A 22,745-nucleotide genomic window follows, 5' to 3' on the forward strand; every position below is an offset into this window, starting at 1 on the left:
AACAAATCATAAAACAAAACAACCTATCACTGTCAATCAACAAAATAGGCAACACATAAAAGGGTTAACAAATCTGGACCGTCAAAAATCATATATTTTATTTCTATTTAATACATATATAAAATATTCTTTTTAATAAATAAACATAACTTTTATACAAGTTATCATATATTTATTAAAAATAATAGAAAGTACAATATAATTTAGAATAAAAAATTTAATTAATGCCAAAATTACTAAATATATGAATTACTACAAAACAAAAATTCCCTAAAAAAAAGAAAATAGCAACGAAATAATTATTTTTTAAAAAAATAAAAAAGTTTCCCACATCATAGAGTTGTATTACATTTACTTTAGAAGTCTTTTTAATTATGCAATTTTCACTTATTTAATGAACCTCAGCCTAAAAATCACAAACACTAAAAAACACAAATTATTTTTACCAAATATATATATATATATATATATATCAACAAGAACCCGAGACTTTAAAAAAGAAAATAATCGCATTTTATATCAGACAGTCGTATTATTACATTTATTTATATCTTTATTTTTTTAAAAAAAAATAATTATTTATAAATATTTTCACATTTTCAATAATAATATTAGTCATTTTCAATCAATTCATTTGTCCCTCCTACCCAAAAAGGGGCACTTGCAGAAAAACAAGCAATAATTAAAAAAAGGAAAGTTGATATGTCAAAAAAGATTGATTGACATAACCCCTCCCCACAAGAATCTTGATTGTACTACTACTTATATCCCTTCCCCTTTAAGGCAAACTTTCTACCTTAAATATCTCTTAGTTACTTACCCTTTTGGGTTAAAATATCACTACCCCCCACTTGGAGTTATTTGTATATGAATATATAACTTTTTACATACATAAAATTATGCTAAAATTGGGTAGGTAGGGGTGGGGGTAGTGGTGTATAAAATTTATTAAGTATTGGAAGGTGGAGTGTGTGTTGTGTGTGCTTTGATAGGGATGGTAAGTGTTGTACCTTGCCTATATATTCATTTTTTTGTCATCTTAGGGATTGTTTGTTGGTTTCTTCACTCACTTTTGACTTCTTTATTCCTTTTAGGGATAATTACGTGATGTTCTCTCATTAGATTTTGTGTAATTATATCTATTTTTTTTTTAGTTTGTTAACTTATATTCAACATTCATTATGTTTATTTTTGTCTAAAAAATAGATTTTCGTCGGTCAAAATTCGACCAGTCTGCTAATAATAGCAAAAAGAATTGAATGGGAAATTTATATTTTACCCCGATTGACTCATTACAGGTCGTATAATTTTTTTTTCTGACGAAACAGATATACCTCCTCATATGCATTAACGTGTGTAAATGTATAGGGATAGTTTGGTCCGAAAAAAATTATTTAACCTATAATAATTAAATAAAAAGTCAATTAATGGTAAATATGAATTTTTTATCTTTTTTTTGCTAATAGTATTAATTCAATAAATTTTGACTAACAGAGGGATCTATTTGTTAAATGGAAACAAACATCAGGGGTACTAGATACAATTTTTTAAATATAAAAAAATTTACATATAATTACATCAACCCTTAAGAGAGCGCGGTGTAATTATACCTTCTTTTTAATAGTTGAAAACATGTGTACATTTACTTAAAATCGATCAATATTGAAAATAAAACTAAAAAGGACTCAAAATTTCCTACGATGACCCCTTTTTTTGATGAATTGTGACACTCATTTTCAATCGTATCTCTAATATTGGAAAAAAAAAATATGTAATTCATTTATGAAATTTTATTTTCTTGAATCTTTTTGTTAACTTTCGATAATTTTGAATAATAAATTAGGTAATATTTTTGCGCGATAAAAAAGTACTAGCCGAAAAATCAATTTGAGAATAATATAAAATAAGGAATGTCAAACCCTATATATATAGTTCTTGTAATTAAGATGGTAAATTGTCAAAAAGCCCTAGTTCTTGTAATTAAGATATGGTAAATTATGAAGCCCTAGCTAGTTGTTGTAATTAAGATGGTGAATTATGAAGCCCTAATTCTTGTAATTAAGATGGTGAATTATGAAGCCCTAATTCTTGTAATTAAGATGGTAATAAAAATTTAGGTGTACATTATGTACTCATCTACACCAATCCCTGATTTTAATTTACTTATTAATCGTAGATCATTTACGTCGAAAGTTTTTAATTTTTGGGATTGTAATTTGGAGCTGTTAGGACCGTCGGATCTTGAGAGGTGTCGCTACATCATGAATGATGGAGATCACTCACCTCAATTGGTCCGGCGAGCTTGCAAATATTCATAAGATCTCCGACCGTTGTTTCAAAAATTATAAATTAATGCCCATTAAAATTAACGGCCATCTAACAAATATTTCTACAGTGCACTGTCATGATGGGGTATTTTTCATACGACTACTAATTTTAGGTGGTATTTATAATTATAACAAATATCGAAAAGCCTGTTGTAAGAATAAAATATTATTATGAGAGATATGTTCTTGATATAAAAATATAAAAAGAATTCTTGATGAAGTTATTATTTTCACAAATTTTATCACTAATATTTGTTTTTTTTTCGATCTTTCTGATGAAATAAATATGCGTTTAACATTAAAATCTTTTGTTAATGTGCTTATAACGCTATCATTATTTACGTGTTATACTTTATTGATCAGCGTAAAATATTAAATATAGAAGGATGAGAATTAATTAAATTAATTTTTTTATCATCATAAAATATTAAATATAATTTAATTTTTATTAGTTGATATTTTTTCACTCATATATATATATGTATTTTTGGCATTATTACCATTGAGAAAGTTAAGTTTGGTGGGGGAAAATGTAAATTGCATCAAAATCAGGTGCAATCAACCTCGATCAAGTGATGTCCAATTGGAGCTGGCCACGTGGACATCATGAATGGCGATTCGGATAAGGTACGGTCGGCCGCTACGCAGGTAGAGTGGTGCCCTTTTCAGGTTTTTCTCCCCCTATAGATTCTATAAAACTTTATTCCGTGTTCTTCACGCGTTCAGATGGCGCGTGTATGCTTGTGGTGGCCCAAAAGTTTGGAGACGTTAACGGTACTCGAGTTTCTAGCACGTGATTCTCAGTTGCTTGGATGTATAGATATATATATATATATATATATATGTTAACGGTGTAGATTTCATCAAATCAAAATGCCCTTTTGTTCTCTAATTTACAGCTTGCAACATGTAATTCTTGATATTATTATTATTATTATTATTATTTTAATAAAAATGAATAATGGGTTTTCTTATTTTTGTTTTGAAAATTTATCTTTTCACTGGAAAAATATTGCGATGAGAAATAAAATATTATTTTTGATTTAACGTGAAAATCATAATATTTTTTAAAAATTGATGGCTATTGCAAGTCATAAATGCGAGTTTTGACTTGTGCAGTTGTGATGAATTAATATTTCATATAGAAGGATTGGGGACTCCGAAAAGTTCCCCCCACCTCTAGGTGGTTTTAATTAAAAAAAAAAATATTTCATATAAATTTTATATTTTTTTATTATTATAAATAATTATAAAAAAATAAAATTGTATTTCTTTTAGTGCGAGATGACGAGTTAATCTTAATCATGCTCTTAATTTTGATAAAATGTCAGATGCAAATAACTCTTTTATCAATTTTTATAATTTTCATGATTTGTTGAAATTGATAAAAAAATCTTTTTATCAATTTTTATGTTTCTTATTGCATTATTTTCAGAAATTCGTCATATTACATTTTCTGATAATTTCATAAAGCAAAAGTTTTAGATCATAATATTTGTTAAGCTATTAGAATTTTTGTAGTATTTTGTATTACAAAAACATCATCTACAATCGTTCACTATGACACTATCTATACTATATATTATTGGAAAGATCTTTTTTTGGTGTCTAAATTAATTTTGGTCAGTTATTTTTTTTAAAAGGTTTAAATTCATTAATTATTGTTACCACCCATCATGATTTTTCATGTTGTTGCCTCTTGCTTTATTATGACTTCTCTTTGGTTGTTTCTTTCTTTCTTTCTTTTTTTTTTTCTCTTGTTTCAGGGAAGAAGGTTTCATTGCAGGACATTCAGCGTTACAAAGCTGAACGCGAGCGCAAACAGCGTTATAGCGATGGACGGGCTCACCTTCCTCCTATGTAGAGAAAAGAAGGCGAGAAACGTCGCTCGCCCCTTCCTCCCCTATGATCTCGGGAAGTGAATTATGGTCAGGAGGATCTGGAAAGGATAGCCGCACTGCACCCTCTGGATAAAAAAGACCTCGTGAGTCTAATACTATTGAGGTTCCTCATGGGATTGGAAAATGGCTCTTTTCTTATGGGACCAATTGTCATGAAGGGGTAGCTTCATTCAGGGATGCTTTCAATTTTGACCTAGCTTATGAGAGGTCGCACAGTGAAGTGAGTGATTAAGACGTCGCTTGCTTTAGCTCCCTTGCTGATCATACCATCACTCGCCTTTTGTTCGATGAATCTGTTAGGGTGAGTTCATTTTTGTTTGCCTTTTTTTTTTTTTTTGGTGTAGTTGTTTACTTAGCTTATGACATCATCCTTTTTGTGTTCTTATATTGCTACATTGATCGAGATTGTTGACCAAGGCTTTGCATTTTACGACAAGGAGTTGAAGCATTCGGAGGCCACCCTTGAGGAGATGAAGAAAGAAAGAGCTTGCTCATTGTCAAGAGCAACTTAAGGAGGCGACCAAGGGCAAGACCAAGTGGAAGGATCTCTATAATCGCGAGGTTGCTTCTGGTAAGAGGTTCCTCTCAAGTCGAGGTTGGAAAGATTTACTTTCAAGATATGTCATACTTACGAGTATAATTGAAGAGGGTGGTTGTGGTATCTTATAACTTTTTTGTCCGTCATTTTTATTTTTTTTTAATTTATTTATTTATTTTGTTTTTTCTCTTTCCATGTACAAGTAAATACTTTTCCACCATTTATTATACCACTCATGCATATTTCTCTTCAAATATAGACTTTCTTTCATTCATTATTTATTCTCTCTATTTTATTTTACTAAATTGTGTTTTGATAATAAAGTATTGGTTTAATAAAAATATTATTATATTTTCACTGTTATCGAGTGTGCTTTTCCAACTAATATAATATTAATGACAAGATATCAAGTGACATTTTTAAAGTTATCACTATATATAATTACTGATACATTTATAACGACAATACAAATATACTAACAATAAATATGTCATTAGGTCGTTTTTCTTGATGACAATTTGTACAAATTAAATAAAATTCTACCCCCAAAAATAGAATTTTAGTTTCAAACAAATAAAATAAAAATTCATTCAACTAACTCAATATAACTTAATATTCTTTCAAATTCATTTATTTTACAATTGATAATGTAAAAATCTCCAACTAACTCACTCATATTTGCTACCCAATTCTTAAATATTAATTTTCTAGTTGTAGATAAGGCCTAATTTGATTGGCAAAATTGAGGCTCCAAGATTCTAAAGTCATAGGTTCGAATTCTACCAACATACGTATGTTATTCTACTTTGATAATAAGTGTCGTTCTACTTTGATAGTATATGTTGAATAGATATAATTATCTAATATTGATTCGTATAAAATTATTATAATTATTAGTTATTATTAGATATAAATATTTAATATTGATAATCATATAAATTTACTTAAAAAGAATAATAGTTCATCACTTCACTTTAAAAAGAATTTCTAGTGATGAAACTTAAGTTTGATCAAGAACAAGAAATGAATCAATATTGGCTGATCCTAATTAGTTCCTTGCCCTAAATTGAATTAAGGGAACAATATTCTTAAAGTGAACAATATTCTTAAAGTTCATCATTATTCCCAAGATGAACACCAACACATAAGTTCCAACCTCGTTAATACTAGAAAAAAAATTATTATTGACTATAAATATTAATAACTATAGTTAAAATTATGGTATATAATTATTATTAATCATAATTAAATAAAATTAATTTAAAAAATTATTTTTTTTTACTATGAAAAAATTATTTGCTACAATTAAAAGTCAAGATAAAATATTTAACATGTTGAAATATTTTAGCCAACCAACACCCTCACTAACACTTGAACCATTGTGGCTTGTCAATTTTGACTGAAAAGACGACACTGATTGCTCGAACTAGTATAGTGACTATTCAGTCTGGTTGAATCAGTACAATCATAGCTCTCGAGTCCAACTATGTCTTTTGGTGGCAACCGTGTAAATAGATTCTATTATCTTCGTTTCATTATATTTTACATAACATTTTATCGTATAGCAATCAAAATATTTATGAGGTTCCTGTCGTTTTTCAAAATAGTTTCAAACTATTATTTGGTTTGCCCCATTTTTGAAAATTTGTATTCTTGCTATTTTGAAAATGATATATTGGTGCATCTTAAGAGATACTAGTTGGTAAATTTTAACCACCAGTATAGAGCAATATTATCTTAAAGAAAAATATCCCAACTCATGCTTCGACCTTTTTTCTTAGTACACAGCTTTCAGATCTATTTATAATACTCGATCCAAGCACACTATAACTTTGGAGTATCTGTCCCGTATATATAAATTATTAACAGTGCTGCAACAATTAAAATAGATAACATATAAACACCAAATAATAATAATAAAAAGAAAAACCCATATCCTCTTATTAAAAGCTTAATGACAATGAATTTAGCTCAACTAAATATTATAAAAATTTCTAAAAACAAAAAGGAATCATCACATTCCTAAAAAGGGAAGCAAAACATCAAAGATTTGAAGACAAATAAAGAAATGTAATCACAATCCTTAAAGAATCATGATTACTAAAATAGGAAGAGGAAGACAAAGCACAATCCTTTAAGATTGAGATGAGATGATACCCACATCAAAGAAAAGTCAGACCCTCATTAATTAATGTTATCTTTCAAGTATCTCATGTTTTCTTTCGTCTTCCCAACAAAACTATATATGTAATGACCATTTATTTATTTAATTATTTATGCATATATTCTGCAAAGTGGGGTATTCATATTTGAAAGCGATTTCTCTTATAATTTAATAATAAAAAAAAGAATCAGACAATGAAAAGAAGAGTGAGAGGGGAGATAAGAAATGAATGCAGAGGAGAGGGTGTACTTGTCGGCAGGGGTACGAGGTTTTAATGCTTTTGTGCTGTCAATGGCGACGTGGCCTCTTCTTCTCCTTTCGTACTTAAAGTCTTCTCTTTTCTTTTTCTTCTATTTCCCAAATTGCCCTTCATTCTTTTCTCTCAAGGGGGGTGGGGGTTGGAGGAGGAGGGTTTATATTAGTATTAATAAATCACACGTGTTTGGACATATTGGGCTTTAAGTATTTGATTCTCTTAGAGTCTCTGTTGCGTTTGTTTTTAAAATTTTCAGCATCCAAATTTATCTCTATCTTTGTCGCTCTGTCGTGCACAAATAACGGAATAGAACCAAATAAAGTCCCAAGTTTTGGATGATTTGAGTGGTTGGATCAAAGCCTCATGCACGTAAGTGTGGTCCAAGTCTGAAGTGGATTTAAATCAATGGCCCAACAAGTCTTGCTCTGAAACCAGCATGTTACCACCCGAAAGTAGCTACTGCAGCTACCACTTGAATTTTCAACGTTCAGTATGTCGGATATGTAAGATCCCATGGCTAAGATCAATTATTACAATACAGGAATAAACCCAGGATTCTTTATACTGTTATCATATGGTGCAAGCAGAATAATAATTACCAAAGAACATGGGGGGAAACGGATAATTTGCAACAAAATTGCACATGGGCCGACTCGGATCTAGAGCTGATTCTTCTCATTTTTCCTGCAAGCAACAGAATTCACTCAAGAGATCGACTCCGGGATTGCCTCATTCATTCTGCTTGTAAACTGGCAGCAAGGGGAGGTAGAAGATGGACTTACGCCTCTTCCGCTAATAGATATGTCAAATGCTGTTGCCAGACACTGCTAGGCGCAAATGGGTCAATGTCATGTAAGAAGCTATTTGCCCACTTACTCTCAGTTCTGTCAACTGTTGTGCAACCACTTCTTTAACACCTAATTTCATCCCTGTGACAACAGCATGTTTCTGTGCTTTTGTTTGATTAAACCAAGTGGTCTTCAACAATTGCACAAGCCTTGCTAAGGAAGATTCGACTGGCATCAGCCCTTGGCCCGTTCTTCACTGCTGATTGTATACCACTTTTCTCGACAATTCAAAGTTTCTTAACAACAATAAGCGAGTAGAGAGAAGTTGGTATCCAAAGTTATCACTGATGTGTCTAAGCCTTGACTGGTTGTAACACTGTTTCTTGTGAGCTCACAAGATAAAATGATGATCCTGTCTCTTCCTGATATAGAAGCAGGAGGCATGAGCCAGATGAAGTTGGCAACTTACTCTGCCTCTACCAATAGTCCCTGCACGAGCATAAACCACTACAGAAATGATGGAATCTGGTGCTGTCTCTCTAGATGATTTCTCTATCCACCAACTTAGATACAAACTTGAATGCAGTATGGCAATCACCAGAGACTCCAATGTTTTTCTTTATCGTGATGGGGGTCCAGCTGGTCTAGAAACCAAAGTACGTCGCTAGTATCCGGGACATATCCAATTTTCTTAATTAAATCTCTGAGCTTCTCCCACATTTTACGAATTTCCTCCCTTTGTGGGTGGGTATCATCATTTGCCACAAACATATGGACGGTATTCTCAATCTCCACTCAACTACAAGCAGGTTGCTTCTTAACCCCACTTTCCTTCATCATCCTTCTTACTCTTGCAGCATCACCCAATGTACCAGCAGAAGCATAGATGTCAGAGAGTAGCATGTGCGGACCAGAATCATGGGGGTCAAGTTCAAAAACATGTTCGCAGCGTAAGCACCCAATTCCATATTCTTATGCATCCTACAAGCTCCGAGCAAGGCTTTCCAAACAGTTACCGTAGGTTGGATGGTCATTTCTCTTATGAACCTCTCTGCACGATCAAGTTGGCCAGCTCAACCAAGTATATCAACAATTGTCATGTAATGTGTAATCTCTGGCTCTAACTCGTATTTCCTCATCAGCTCAAAGTAATACAATCCTAAAAGCCAGCATGGCTGCAAGCATTGAGCACACACAGGAAGGTGATCTCATTTGGCTGAAATCCGACTCCACGCATTTCTTCAAAGAGATCAACAGCTTCCTGGCCAAGTCCATGCCATGCATAAGCATTAAGCCCCAGCACTCGTACAGGCTGCAAAAAAATACTAGAGTATGTGAAATGGGTTGGTTCGAAACCGCCACGTCTCCTATCTGAGAACAGCTTCACTGCATTGTGTCCCTCTCCTTCTCTCACATATGCTGCAACCAAAGTATTCCAAGAAACCTCATTCTTACTCTTCAACCCATCAAATATCATCTTTGCCATCTCCACCTTCTTACCTCTCGTGTACAGATCCACCAATCCACTCCCAACATACACATTCTCCTCGTACCCACACTTCACACAAGCCCCATGAATCCCACTCCCCAATTGCATCACTCTGCAAACCTCCAACAGACTTCAATGCACTTCCAAAAGTAAATTCATTCGGCTGCAAGCCCATCCTAAGCATTTCTACATACAACCCCAGAGCCCCCCTGAACTCATTACTAAGCGAATACCCGCTAATCAACATAGTATAAAAAACCATGTCCCGTTCAGTCATTCCATCAAACACCTTATCGCCGGATTTCGCGTGCATATTCATAACAGCATTCTGCAGGACAATATAATGCTGAAATCTGGAGTTCACAAAATGGTTATGAACCATTTGCCCCTCTTTGAGCCTGCCCTGATCAGTACACTTGTTGAGGAGATCCATATAAAATCTCGCGTCAGGTTCCATCGCACCTCGATCAATAAGATCAAGAACAAGGAGATTACCATTTGAGGCTTTCCTGAGAAGGTCTTTATCATGGATTACACCGGATAATTGCTCCAGGTCTCCATTTCTTCCAAGTCCGAGTCTTGATTTGAACTTAATGTGGAGAGGAAAACGCGAGGGGACAGTGAGACCACCGATTTCTGGATCGACAATGCTGAGCGGAGGAAACTTGGGTTCCCATTGCACAATTTCATGTATGTACAGCGCGGAAATTCTCAAGAATCTTCAAACCAACATATATATTTACAATCCCCTCCCCAAAGTTTGATAAAAATTACAAGTAAACCCTCTATGATTTGAGAAAGTACATATAGCATTCCTGATGTTTGCATCATCTATAAATAAGTTTCTCCTGTTAGTCAAAATTCATTGAATTTATTGATACTAACAAAAAAAAAAAACATTGAATGAAAATTGATATTTATACTCGATTGACTGATTACTGACTTATTACAGGTCAAATAATTTTTTCGAATTAAACTACCCTTATAATAGTAAAGATATACCTCCTCGCTTGCATGACATATGAGAGTAATTTGATCATAAAAAGATTTATTTAACCTGCAACAAGTCAGTAATAAGTCAATTAGAGGTTGATATAGATTTTTTTCTAATTTTTTTATTAATATTAGCAAATTCGGTGAATTTTGACTAATGAAGTGATTTATTTGTTAAATGAAAGCAAATCTCAAGGATGTTAAATATAATTTTTTAAATTATAAAAAAATTATATATAATTACACCAAATTTTAAAAGAGGGGAGTGTAACTATTCAAAAAAATATATATATATAATCTATGAAAGAAGAATATGAATATGTTGAAATATATGAGAGAGGGCCAAGCCCAATTACTTTTCTATAATCATATTAAGCCCACATCTTATTGGGCTCAGCCCAAGTTAAATAATGAATCAAGCCCACATATTTAGTCAATTTGCGCGATTAAAAATAAATAAAATCAATTATATTTATTATACGATCGATCACTCAGTACGATATGCAAAGACTAAAGAGCATATTTTCACTAAGATAAGTATGTGAATATCTGAACCAATTTTGATGCCCATAAAGTCGGCTTTAGTTGGTGAAAATGAAACCCTGTGAATATGTGACTATGAAGGTTATGAATTCAAATCTCACTATGTGTCGACATTAGTAAATATTAATAGTAGTTATTAGTACATAGTAGCCTATGTTTGTTTGTTACAGTATTATTATTAGATGGTGATTTGATATGTAAATAAAATACAATTGTTAAAAATTACAATTTATAATATAATTGTAATCGATTCATTTGAAAAAGAATTTATGAACCGATCTTACAAACATTTTGACATGGGCCATCCTTTGACCATATTTTTGTTTAGGGTAAATTACGACCCATTCTCCTAAAGTTTTGGAATAATTATGAATAAATTTTCGTTATTCAAAAAATTACAAATGCCCCTCCCTCCCACCTTCAATGTTTGATAAAATGTATAATTTTTGGATGGGGATATGAAATTGTTAATTTTGCCTTTACTGTACTTTTTTCTTTCTTTAAAAAAATTAAAAAGAAAAACGATGGAAAAATCTGAAAAAGTATAAAAAAAACTTTATCCGCTTAGCCCACAAAAGTTTTTTTAGAAAAATTTAAAAATAAGTAAAATTACAATTCATGGTCCACAAGGGCATTTTAATTAATTCACCATGAAAAATGAAGGAAAACCCAATATATTGAGATCATCGTCAGTCGACTATTAAAATCAAGAAGTATTGATAATTTTCAAATAACAATGAAATATTTATAATTATGTCGAATTTCAAGAAAATCCGTTATAATATACCCTCTTTTCTGAAGGAGGATCAAAGTTCATTTCTTAATTACAAATTCCTCTTGCCCGTCCATCGATCACACGGTAAGATAACAACAACCTCAATCATATTCTAGAAATGATATCCTAAATTTTTGAATCTTATATTCATAAAATTAAAACTTATAATCTATCTTTACATAAATAATATGTTATATTGAGCCATTTGATCGTCCCATAAAGTAATGTAGGAATGAACCATTGAAAGTCAAATGACTAATGTTGTGCAATAATATGTGAGAAGATGTGGATAATGCTATCATTGATCCCATATATGTCCATGAGTTTTGACCAGCCCTGTTTGGCTCCACTAAACTCCAACCTCACCAATCATTCAAGTCCCAATAGATTCATACCATGTTACTATTATTTTAGATCTGCAAAAGATTAAGTTGTTGGGACATAAATACAATCTTCCAAACATGGAATAATTAATCACTTGCTTTTACTTTGAATTTTCTAAGCCATGTTCACTTTGTGTGAATCTCTTTGACCATATACATCATTTTCATTTACCTAAACCTATTAATGTGGGCTTTTTTTCCTTTTCTTTTTTTTCCCTCCTAAATTTAAAAGCTTCTATATTTTCTAAGATATTTAAATCTACAAAAATTAAGATCTTAATTTTAAATTAAGTATTTGATATAGTTGGATGAGATAAGATTAGGGTAAATTATAATAATATTCTCGGAATTTTTTTCATATTATAAATACACTCCCTGCATTTTATCAAATTATAAAATACACCTTTGAGGTTGGAATTATAATTCACGCCGTTCTCAAGAAAGAAAAACTTACACAAAGTGCTCCTAAAGTACATTGCATCGACAACCCTCAGGGGATATACTTATAATTTTTCAAAGAATGTATATATTTGTGTAATTAGACATAATCTCAAATGTAAAATTATAGAACTTATCAAATATTAACAATGACATTTTATAATTATTAATTCAATCAAAATTGAATGAACTTGTTAAAATTCCAAAGTTAGTCAAAAAAATCTTAATTATTTCAAATGGCTTTATCACCTTATAATATAGGGAAGGACTTAATTATTTGTTAGACGGAAGCAAATCTCACCGGGTGTTAGATGTAATTTTTCAAATTATAAGAGGTTTACGTATAATTATATTAAACATCAGGGGAGTGGAGTGCAATTATCCCTATAATATATATATATATATATATATTATTTTTTGATCTTATATGATAGCATTTTTTTAAAAAAATCTATCAAATATTCTCGAATATTTTCAAGCATTTTATAAAGTATTTTAAAAAATTTATAAGTTGATTTAGACATTCCATAGATCCATATGATTGCATCACATCTTTTTGGTCTTGTGATTGCTTACTTTGCTTATATATATATTTTCAGGAAAAATAATATCTTTGATTTTATAAGTTAGATTTGTTTTACTTTTGATCCCATTTATTATAAGATTAGCACTTTAGTATCGTAACTTATAAAAATTAGCACTTTTGATTCCCATCCACTTTTTTGTCTATAATTTAAGTGTAGAGCCAGTACCTAGCATGTGATTGTTAAGTATTTTTGGTTGGAGAAAAAAATGATTTATTTTCCAGTTTGGGGCCATTTTTGGAGAAAAATATAACTACATTTGAAGGAAAAAATAAACCTGAAAGAAAATTAGGGCAAAAAGCATAGAAATTTCTCTCTTCTCTCACAAAAATTGAATTCTATCATCCCATATTTCAATAAGTTGAAACCAACTAGAAGCAACATAAAGAATCACATATTCTACATGTGAGTCAAGTAGGCCAAATGAAGTACTCATATGCTATTATTGAGAAAAAGACCAATTTTTCCTCCAACCAAAAACACTTAAAGGCAACGTGCTGACACGTGATCTACATCATTAAATTGTAGATGAAAAAGTGCATGAGGACCAAAAGTGTTAATTTTTGTAAGTGATAATTATATAAATTGTCATGATTTTATAGTGATTTAATATTCCTTTTTGAGCCAAAAATATTCCTATTCTTGTGAATTTATTGCGTATTCAGCTAAAAAGGGACGGTATGGGATAAAGATGGTAAAACCGAGCTAAAAACAAAAATTGAAGGCATCAAAAAGGGAAGAAAAAATTTCAAGGCAGTTTTGCAGGATTGACTAAACATGTTCACGCTTAGTGATTTAGTCAACACGAATGAAGAAAGAAAATATTCGATTTTCGCAAGAGAAAAAAAGGAATGATTTGCTGAATTTTAGAAAGGATTCCTTTAAATACATGATTGATGATTTGTTGACATTTTAGGAGCCAATCATGTACTTAATTCCCCCCTATGTCTAGATTCGTAGGAAGCTTTTATTATAACTAAGGGGGGTCTCTCCATTTGTCAAACACACTTTGAATTCAATAGACAACTTCATTTTCATACTCTCTTTTTAAGTTTTAATTCGTTGCCTAAGGTTAATGGAATTCCACTTCTTAGTGTGTTCTTTAATTAACATGTCTGACTAAATTCATTATTTTCTGGTTAAGGTTATGGTGATTGTTTGATTCGTAAATTGTTGTGAGATCTAATCTGCGTTTTTTACTCTTGTTAAATAAGTATTCATGTTGTTTTCCGTGCCCTTATTACAAACATCTGATTTATGAATAATATGGCCAATTGTTCATTATCAAGAAGGTTTGCTTAGTTAATTGAACTTTACAAACCCGTGTAATTATTTGTTTAGTTCAATACTCAGTAGCAACGTATCATAATTAATTATGTCAAAGTAGTTAGTTATGTTATGGGGAATGCATGATCTAATTTAAACGAATCATCCTCGTAGGAATTTATTAATTAGAATCAGGCCTTTCAATTCTTAATGCTGTTAATGGATTAAATTTTGTAGACGTTCACAGGGCTGTCTGTTAATTAGGGATCTAGCCAATGGTCGTACCTTGGCTGACGAAAAGGTAAGGAAAGGTGAGGTCGTTAGGTCATACCAATAACCATAACTAATTCATTTGTTTATACAATTATTATATTTGCATCGATGATCAACTCACAGAATCAAGCATGAACCTGACTTTAACCAGAAAAGGCCTTCATCGTATTTTCATCTTTTAATTTTATTCGTTTTCTAGTTATTTAGTTTTTAATTATCCTTCTTTACAATCAAAACCCCCCAATCAGTAAGTTATGGAACTAAAAGTGCTAATTCCATAATAAATGAGACCAAAACTGACATAAACTTAACTTATAAGACAAAAAATACTATTTCCCTTATATATACACACATATATATAGCTCCTGACTTCACTCTTTCTTTTACTAGAGAGGGCAATTTTTCTACAAGTTTTTAAGAATATTTCATTTTGGGTAATTAATTTCTCAAACCCTAACAAATTTCGTTTAAATTTTGTTTTTTCAGCTCGTCAAAACGAATTTCTGAAGTCTGTAGTCTCCTACATTTCTAGCTGTTGGACACCATTTAAAGTCATCAAATTTCAGTCAAAGAGAAAGGAAAAAAAAAAAAAATCCTTTTAGGGTTTCTAGAATCCTTGCTAGTGCTTGATAAATAATTTGAAATATAGAATTGAGTAATTGATAAATAAGTTAATATTTAATATTGTAATAATCAATACTAACAAATTATAAACTAAGGATATTGCTGATTTCTTGCATGAACAGTTTGTCGATGGAAACAAGGAATTGTCAGTTAGTACAATAAAATTTGTTACATTAAAAAATAATTTTTATAAACACACAAAAACAAAAAAAGGAAAAAAAATAAACTTGCCATATAGTCCAGAAAGCACCTCTCCCAGAAAACACTTGCACTGATGTTGTCTTAATGGGCAAGGAATTCTAGAACAACCTATCAATCTCAAAACACTTGTTTATTAGTGGTGAGTGTCTATACACACATTTGTGTATATATATACTTAACAATTCATAATGATCAGGGTCGGAAGATTGTGGTGATCTTAAGAATGATGTAATTCAGATGCATTTGAAATTTGAAAAAAATGAACAAATTGTTAAACTTTTTGAGTGGTCTCCAGTTAAAGTCATATGATATATTAAATTAGTTGGATGCGAGGTCGAAATGAAGAAGTATAAGATTCTCTGATAAAATGATGTGCCTCTTGATCTAAGACGACTTTGAGTATTTATTGAGTTAAATATCCGTACTTAAAATACAGGAAATTTTATGCATTTTTTCTAGTCAAAATGCAAGTGCTGCACAATCTTACCAAAATATATGCTTTGGAGACAACATAGATAAGGTTTGTGTTTATTGGATGGAATTCTTGCTGACTTCAACTGCTGACTTCATGCTTACATAATCATTGTATATATAACACCCCATTTGGCACCTATGCCATTCAAGCCCCCTATCCCATTCTCTTGAAATTCTAAACCCCCCTCCACCCCACCCCACCCCACCCCACCCCATATTCAAGAAACCCCATTTGATTTGAGATCAACCCACCCCCACCCCACTCACTCCACTCCATATTCAAGGAACCCCATTTGAGATCAAGCCCCCTTACCCCCACCCCACACATCAACCCATATTCAAGAAAACTTGAAGAATTCCTCTTCTTTGAATCAGTAACAATGGATAAGGAAGGAAAGAAGAGAAGCAGCAAAGAGAAAGGGAACAGCCTGCCCCCAAGAAGAGGTCAGATCAAGGGCAAGATATTTGAGGATTGGAAAGAAACATTGTGGGGTGGGGGCAAGAGGGATGATGATCACTGTGGAAGTAGCAATACTATTATAAGCCAAGAAAGCAATGGCAGGCCAGATTAGTACAATTCATTGCCTTAGCTATATGGATTGTTCGACTAAAATGTATCAAGAAGCATACATATATATATATGTATGTATATAGGTGGAATTTCTTGGTGAGTGGCAATTTCAATTTATAGTACATGATTTTAAATTTTTTTATTTGAATACAATTTTATAGTAAAAAATAGCTGTAAAAATACGGATTTTGAGAGTAATTACAATTATTATCATAGTTGTATATAAATATCGATAAAAATATATTAGACGTTTGTTGTAATAATTTTAATTTTTATTTTAATGAATAAATTTTGTAGACTTGATCTAATTAAATCAAGTAACGTAAAGTACTTTCGTCAAAATTTGATACCAAATCTTTGAAGTAATTACCTTTACATAAATTATTTTTAGTAGTGTACATGAAAAGAAGAAAGAACAAATTGATTGAAAATTCAGTCACAAAATCAATCAATTAATCATCCAATTGTTAGAAAGAAAAAGAGAATGAAAAGAAAGCTCTAGTTATTCGAAGATATTATTCATTGGAAAACCTTAAAAGCGCACTATGTGTGAGGGAATTTAGTTCCATAATCGTGTTTACTCATTGGAGGGACAGAAAAGAAAAAATATTTAAAAGGAAAGAGATTCTTGAAAATCTGAAACGAAAAAACAAACATACAGGAAAATCGAAAGGAGGAGGAAAAGAAAAGAGTATGAGGTTCCGATTCAAACAGCCAGTGCCATTGTCTTTGCTCCAGCCGCGGCAAGCGGCGGCTGCGGCGGCGTCGCTTCATTCAGTAACAAAGCAGTTGTGTAATTCTTTATTAACTATTTCAAACGCTTTTACTTCGTAATTCAGTGTTATTTTGTCTAAAAATTTAAACTTGTGTGTGAATTCATCTTGAAATGTTATTAATTTTACAGTTCATCATTTGGGATTGCGTTCGATATAGATGGGGTGATACTTCGTGGTACAACTCCGATTGGGAATTCACGGAGAGCGCTGAGAAGATTGTATGATGATTCTGGTACTCTTACTTTCTAGTATTATATTAGATTAAAGATTCGTGGGTTTCGGAGTATATTGGGCGGAATCAGTTGTTTGAGGTGAAAGAATGTTAATTAGTCAAATAGGTTTCTTTTGTGAAGCTGTTGATTTTTGAGCTTGTTGGTTGATTTGTATGGCACCATTGCAGTTTGGTGCACGAAGGGTTTTTGATTGTGAAAGATGGTATTGATTGAAGTTAGGTTCGGTTGTTAACTGGGACTTTTTGTTGTCCGCATTTCGTCATGTGTTTGATATCAAGTTCAAGAATCACATTTGAGAAAACAATAATAGTTAGTTCTTCATCTAGATTCTAGAAAGCATTAGCATCTTGTCTTATGCATACTGGATGGCACGTTTACTTCTGTCATGGAATTCTGACTTACTCCTTGCTTGCAGGTGCTATGAATATTCCTTTTCTATTTCTGACGAATGGTAGGTGTTAGCAGTTTTCATATTTTTCATTCGGGGCACAATGAACTCTCATGGAGCTCTGTGTTTGAGAAAATATACTTTCATGTGATAGTTATGACTGTTCTTAGGCAAAACAATGGCAATAAGAATCTGAAGGAATTAATACAATCTCATGTGTCTTAGGTGGTGGCATCCCAGAGTCCAGAAGAGCCTCAGAATTAAGTGATATTCTTGGAGTGAAGATTTTAGCTTCTCAGGTATAATCATGTTACGTCCATCAATCATGTTATGTCCATCGGGAGTTGCCCAGTGCATAGTAATATCCGTTCTTGTGAATGAGTTATGTGCCTGTGCTTTGGATGTAGGTAGTGCAAGGTCACTCACCCTTTAGAACTTTGCTAAAGAGGTATATTACCTCCTCTTATTGATAGTTTTCTTCACATATTGCTTTACTTTCCTTCCAGTTTCTCAGTATAATTCTGTCTGTACATTTCTGAATCTATTTTCAAAGAGAAACATAAGATTACGAGTACTCCAACCAACAGGTTTGTGTTCCTATGGTGTGAAATTTTAGGAGTGGGCAAGTTTTCTGGGATTGTAGGAAGAACATTTGATTTCAATGTCATCTAAGGCAATACTGATGATGAACTTTCAGGTTGTCCATTTCCAGCAAAAGGTATTTTAAGTTAACTTGTGGCTTAGGTGCTATGTTGTACTCATATCTACTGATGATGTTTTAGATGTTCAGAATGGAATTATAAAACGACAATTCACATTGAAGTCTTTGGCAATAGGATTGTCTGCTAACCTAGTAAAGTGAGAATTGTTTGACAACCTTGTAATTTCCAGTCTCCCTATGCTTTTTCTTAATTGAATAAATCTGCTTAAGTGGAGTCTTTTGTTTTTCCTATCTAATCTTTGTTGATGATTTTCGTGGAACTTACTAGTGTGATTAGCAAATTGTTCATGAGTTCTTACAATTGTTTGTCGTCTTCTGTTTTAGATATGAAAATGAATTCATTGTTGCTACTGGAAAAGGGGAACCATATGAAAATGAATTCATTGTTGCGAAAGGAAAAGGGGAACCTGCCGTTGTTATGTCTGAATATGGCTTTAAGTAAGCTCTCTCTTCTCTCTCTCTCTCTTCTTATTTCGTTGAAAGAAATTTGATTCTTCTTTTAGTACATGTAGAGTGTGATTGGTATGCATGAATGGATTTGAGTGTGAATGGAATGAACTGAAAAATGAAATAAAAGTAGGAATGGAGTAGTTTTAATATAACCTTCCTATGTTTAGTATAATGAAGGAATAAGAAAAGGAATTGAATAAAAAAATTCAAATCACTTGTTTATATGTTTGGTGGATAGTAATAAAATTTGAAGGAAAAAGAATTAAACAGACACACAAAAATTTTGTTACATAAGAAATATTATTTTAAAATATTAAATTAAATATAAATTTACAATATATATATCTATATATATATATTTGAATGATTTTATGTATTAGATATCCAATAAATACTTCTTATATACGAAAGAAATATCAAACTTATTAAAAAAGAACAAATATCAATAATATTAGATAAATTCAATATAATATTTTACACTTATAGTAACTACATTTATAATAACATATAATTTTTGTGATTACAAAATCTTGAAAATGCAAATTTTTATTAAATGTTATTTCGCAATATAAAAAAAATAATGTATTCCCAATCTAATGGGAATAGCTAAAACCATGGGGGAGATATGGAATAGCTATTCCATACTTGTAGGAATAGGCATTCCTAATATTAATTTATACCAAGCATATATTTAGGAATGAGCTTAGGAATGCTTATTCTATTCCTTGCTCATTGCTACATACCAATCTTCCCATTAGTTGTTAAGTCACAGTACATGCAGGAGAGTTATCTCACTAGAGGAGTATGCATCACAGTTCAAGAACATTGATCCTGTGGCTCAGTACAAGAGGTGGACAACTGAGCAGGAATTGAACTGCTCACGAAATTCTGAGAAGATTGCCTCGAGCCATATCGATTGTTCCCAAAAGGTCAAAGCTGCTTTTGTTGTTAGTGATCCTGTTGACTGGGGGAGGGACATACAGGTATATTTTGTTATGTGTATATAAGAGCACCAAGAGCTTGCAAATTGCTTGTTGAAACACAAAGGATCATTTTTCTTTCTGTAGTTCAGTGATCAATTATCTGTTCATTGTGTGACTTAAATCGGATGCATACTCATAATCTTGTGTCTATATTGCAAGTCACATAGATTATATTCTGAGACATTGTTACAGATTTTTCCTTAGTCAAAAGCAAAACTATAATTGGAAGTGGTGTAGCGATAACAGGCAATTCGATCTTACATCATCACATGGTACTCCAGATATCAGAATCAACACTTGAATTGCTTGATGTACAGTCAAAGTAACCAGGATCACCTTCTCTTGGTTCAGGGAGGTAGAAACCATTTTTTTGAATCAAACATTTATGATGCCTTAATTAATATTTATGATAATGAAAAGCTCTTTCTATGAGTATCGTTACCTAATCAATTCCATTTCATTCATCTGCATGCTCATTTGTTTTGCCTTGTCGTCTCATATGAGGAATCATGAATCCTATCGTATTCCCATCTTTGAAACAAGTAACTGACAAAATCTAGGTTCTGTGCGATATTTTGACATCTGGAGGTGTTCCTGAAGAGGAGAATGGGCAACAACCACCACTGTATTTTGCTGCAGATGATCTGCAATACCAGGTTAGTAACAATTGTTGCTGTGCGGAGATAGTAAACAAGATGTAGATATCTTCCAGTGTTCAGAATTTTGCTCGGCCTCTAATTTTAATTTTTGAATTTTGAAGTGCGGTGGAAAAGAAACTTTCTATGATGATATTAACAAATATAGTGTTAACTTGTAACTTGCATTTATTCACATTTGATAAATGATGAGAATATACTGTGCTGATGAGTTGTCAAATTATTACAGGCTGCATTTCCTTCAGAACGTCTTGGTATGGGTGCATTTAGGATCGCTCTCGAGAGTGTCTTCAATAGGTACTTTTATGGTTGTGAAATTCCATTCATCCCCACCATGGTAGGAAATTGTAAGACATATTATGAAACGTGTGCAGAAACAAAAAGGAAAATCAAACACAACTGCACACAATTTATACGTGGTTTGAAGAATACTCCTATGTTCATTACCACTCAAGTTCTTTTATTCGGGTAGAATTTCATACAACTGTAATAGACTATCACCAGTTAACTATTTATACGAGGAAACCTCTAGAACATTTTAAATTACAATTTTCCCATCGACAAGCAACATGTAACACTCTCCACACTCTGATATACTATGTCGAACCTTACACAAAATGGTCTACTCAAAAGGTCTGCAGTAATCCACCAACATGAAACATGGCCAAGTATACTGGAATGCTGTTCTTCAGTTGTTCCTTCTGTATTACTCTTTGCTTATTATTGATTACCCAGTTTTCAATGAATTTTCAGAATTCATGACAAACCGTTGGAGTATACATCTTTCGGGAAACCAAATCCATTTGTTTTCAGCAATGCGGAAATGATATTAAGACAGCTCTTGCAATTTCCCACTCCTGGTAATGTCGGAACGGAAGATGTCAGGTTACCTTCTTTCAAAACCCTGTACATGATTGGCGACAATCCCTTGGTTGATGTCAAAGGAGCACAGCAGGTCTCTCTTGTTTTCAGTTCAACTATTATAATCAGTTGTTCAATCATATGTTCACATAATGATTGGTTATGTTGTTTCTGAGGCAACTTGTTCTCATTCCACAGGCAGGATACCCCTGGTTTTCAATTTTGACCAGGACAGGTGTTTTCAGGCAAAGGGAGAACCATACACAGTATCCAGCTGATATGGTAAACCTAATGATTCTGTACTCTTTGTTTCTTCTTCTTTTCACCGTTGTATCTGTGAAAACAATTTGCCGTAGTCTTTCTTTACATGGTTTTCTCGTCGTCTCCTTGTTTCCTATCATGACCACATGGTTTTGCATTTTGTGTTCCACCCCTGCGCGCTGTGGTCTGAACACTCCGAGGTCTCTTATTCTATATTTTATCGGCCTGGGAACATCATTGTGAATCATGTCACATCAGCATAATGTAGATTCTAGTGGCAACGTGGTTTAATTATCATGTCTAATGTTTCCATATCAAGCACATATAAAAATTCTTCTTCGTGATGCTTATGTTGGAGCCCGGTGCCGCCTTAAATTGTTACATCTAAGGATTGTGCAGGTGGTCGATACCGTGGAAGAGGCGGTGGAGTTTATACTCAAAAGGGAGGATGCTTCCTATGTAGTTGATTAAAGCAATAGAGGAAAGGTGAAATTTCTTGGTTCCAGCAACCACCACCATATTCATCTACTTTGATGGGGAATGTAATTTCTTGATATCTTTGATTACTTCACACTCTCTGTTCACAATCAAACCTCCGACGATTTTCACCGTCTCCAACTTCCATGCGCACCCATTCTCGCACTGGATCTCCACATCTACATCCGTCGCAATGCAGAAAAAGTAAAAAACAAAACATTAATTACAATTCAGGCTCTAAAAATTGAAATTTAAGTGAGAATTTATAAATGCATGTGGGTTCTACATATGTAATTTAATTGTATTATTAAATGCCTAATCAACTTCTCTGTAAAAACCCTCATTCATATC

At 32.4% G+C, this 22,745-nt stretch overlaps 1 protein-coding gene and 1 pseudogene across 9 annotated transcripts; one reads left to right on the top strand and one right to left on the bottom strand.

Annotated features, from left to right (window-relative positions):
- On the bottom strand, positions 7,412 to 10,246 carry LOC105161207 (annotated as a pseudogene).
- Positions 16,232 to 22,535, top strand: LOC105161132 (uncharacterized protein YKR070W-like). Of its 9 annotated transcripts, none has more exons than XM_011078726.2 (13): positions 16,232 to 16,684; positions 17,250 to 17,381; positions 17,493 to 17,596; positions 18,013 to 18,048; positions 18,211 to 18,284; positions 18,393 to 18,433; positions 19,031 to 19,144; positions 19,938 to 20,139; positions 20,700 to 20,795; positions 21,025 to 21,092; positions 21,549 to 21,750; positions 21,855 to 21,938; positions 22,317 to 22,535. In XM_011078726.2, the coding sequence occupies exons 1-13, from the start codon at positions 16,662 to 16,664 to the stop codon at positions 22,386 to 22,388; spliced, it is 1,248 nt and encodes a 415-aa protein (XP_011077028.1). In that variant the 5' UTR covers positions 16,232 to 16,661; the 3' UTR covers positions 22,389 to 22,535. The 9 variants fall into 9 exon arrangements, with proteins under 9 accessions (XP_011077028.1, XP_020549207.1, XP_020549206.1 ...); XM_020693548.1 differs by lacking the exon at positions 22,317 to 22,535 and having other exon boundaries at positions 19,031 to 19,059; positions 19,102 to 19,144; positions 21,855 to 22,310; XM_020693547.1 differs by lacking the exon at positions 22,317 to 22,535 and having other exon boundaries at positions 21,855 to 22,310.

The sequence above is a fragment of the Sesamum indicum genome, linkage group LG4 (genome assembly GCF_000512975.1).
Source record: "Sesamum indicum cultivar Zhongzhi No. 13 linkage group LG4, S_indicum_v1.0, whole genome shotgun sequence".
In the NCBI taxonomy this organism is placed as follows: domain Eukaryota; kingdom Viridiplantae; phylum Streptophyta; class Magnoliopsida; order Lamiales; family Pedaliaceae; genus Sesamum; species Sesamum indicum.